Source organism: Apis dorsata, unplaced genomic scaffold (genome assembly GCF_000469605.1).
Source record: "Apis dorsata unplaced genomic scaffold, Apis dorsata 1.3 scaffold_185, whole genome shotgun sequence".
Lineage (NCBI taxonomy): Eukaryota > Metazoa > Arthropoda > Insecta > Hymenoptera > Apidae > Apis > Apis dorsata.
The window spans coordinates 254,863-257,078 of NW_006263470.1; the positions used below are offsets into that span (position 1 = coordinate 254,863).

At 29.7% G+C, this 2,216-nt stretch overlaps 2 protein-coding genes across 3 annotated transcripts in view; both read left to right on the top strand.

Annotated features, from left to right (window-relative positions):
- Window positions 1-1,541, top strand: part of LOC102679013 — a 2,961-nt gene extending 1,420 nt beyond the window's left edge. Inside the window, exons 2-3 of the mRNA XM_006614456.2 lie at window positions 469-565; window positions 1,117-1,541. Coding sequence (XP_006614519.1) covers window positions 469-565; window positions 1,117-1,358 — 339 coding nt within the window. The 3' untranslated portion in view covers window positions 1,359-1,541. The remainder of the gene's footprint in view (window positions 1-468; window positions 566-1,116) is intronic.
- Window positions 1,542-1,819: 278 nt separating this feature from the next.
- The window catches only part of LOC102680382, a 5,759-nt gene continuing 5,362 nt past the window's right edge, over window positions 1,820-2,216 (top strand). For both annotated transcript variants that reach the window (XM_006614465.2, XM_031509835.1), the window contains exon 1: window positions 1,820-2,136. In XM_006614465.2, the coding sequence (XP_006614528.1) occupies window positions 2,119-2,136 (18 nt within the window). In that variant the 5' untranslated portion in view covers window positions 1,820-2,118. The remainder of the gene's footprint in view (window positions 2,137-2,216) is intronic.

Genomic DNA, 2,216 nt, shown 5'->3' on the forward strand with positions numbered 1-2,216 from the left:
AGAACGATTAACATCTAGCAGTTAATGTTTCGAACATGTTTATTTTAACGTTTCGCTAGATTTCTAAGTTCTAATGTCTATGAAATGTTCTGTTTATGGTAAAATGAAACGAGGCAAAAAATTGACATGCAAATAATGGCACACTTTCTATCGTCGATTGTCATTTGTTGCCATTAACTTTGTCCGCCATTGTGAAATTGTGATTTGGAAGATAATAAGCTGGCTGTTAATCTTTAATTAATTTTTTAATTAAGGATCTGATGTCTGATTAAATTCTCTTACATCAACGAATTGAACATTGTTTCAATAATATGGGAAGATGGGTATCTTTGTACATGATATCTGATTGAAAGTAAATATAAAAGAAAAAAATAAAATATTTTCCGCTTCAAAAATATATCATATCGAGCAGGAGAAACATTTGAAATATCATATTTTATTTTTAAGATGATAATTAATTGTTTACAGACCATTTTGCTGTTGACTATCGTTGGTTTGCTGAACTTATCGACAGTCGCACCAGATAGCGCAGGAATCGTAGAAATGGTGAATGGATTGGCGTATGGTAAGTCAGTTTGTCCATTTTCCTTTCACTTAAATCTGTAAAAAAAAAAAATAATAATTTTTGTTAGTAATAGATACACAAATAGCAATTCCATTATCTTTCTTTTTTTGTATTTTTAAATACATAGATTAATTTTTATGAAAATTTTTATGACAATCATTGTTTTTTTATATTCGATTAAATCACAATAGAGGACGACACTGAAGTTCGTGAATATTTCACACAAATTCAAACATTAAATCTAAAAATGAAATAAAAAAAATCTTACATTCTGAAATAACGATAATAAAATAATATTAAATTATAAAAATAAACTTTACCTATTTTTTAAACGCCTGTGATTGATAATCCATGAAGATTTCAATGCATTAAAGACTGGAGACTTCAACGACTGAGTAAACGATATCGACTGCTTCCTTATTCCTAGAAAAATAATAAAGTTAAATAAATATAAAAATAATACGTACCTTGTAATTAACACAGATAAAATTTTTATTACTATTCTTTCCATTCCATTTTTTTCTATTCTATGCCATTTTTATTATTTTCAGGTGGTATTCCCTACGGAAGTATAACTGGCATGGTAGCAAAGTATCCAGGATACTTGGGGCAACAATTTAATTCTCTTCAGGCGCGACAATTAAACGGATTCAAAAGTATACAACCAGTGGTCATCACTCCAAATTTTAGGGCAACAAGATTAGCGGGAGTGCATCCACCCGTGCAAATTTACAACGTTCCAAGTGTTGTTGCACCTGGTGTTGTGGGCACGATCAGCCACATAGGATATTAAAGATATAATTAGTTATAAAATAAGTTAGCGATAAAAGATATAAAAATTCCATTCTTGTTTGTTCAATACTTTCACGACGCATTCCAAGAATTCCATTATATTTATTGTCACGTATAATTATATGTGATTAAAAGTCATGAAAATTGATTTAAAAGCAATTTTCAAATAATATTTACCATTAAAAATAGATATTTTTAAATATTTCTCGCTTTTACTTTACAATTTATTTCGTACATGTATATAGGGTAGGGTACTCTATTCAATTATGTTTGCTCAATCACTGTACATTGCAAATGAGAATAATAAGCATACCATGACAAGTTATTATTCGAATGTTCGATCAACAGTTTTCTACGAAGTGAATCAGGTACTGGCATTTCCGCAGCGTATACTATAATTCTATTCAGAAATATTATTTTAAATTTGTCCTTTCTCTGCGTTACTCAAGAATAAAATAACGAATTAAAATTTCTATAAATTACGTTAAATGATAAATCGATCGGTTATTTCCACATCAATTGTAACATAAAATATACCCCTTTACATCGTCGAGCTTATAAGAAAATAATCCATCTCTCATCGATATATATTAATTATTATTGCATAAATAAATGACATAGTAATATCGTTCACGCATGAAATATGCAAAATTGATCGGTCTTATATCAATTGAATTAGGGCAAAAAGCGTTTATGGAGAGAAAGTATAAATGACATCGGGCACGGTGTATGCCTGTTAGTCGTCACGAGCTGCACGCACGATGCATTACCCTCTACACGTGAGTATGTGGATACGCTAATACGATCCTCGTTGGCCAGAGAAAAAAAAAAAAAAGAAAGAAAGAAAAAAAAAAAAAAA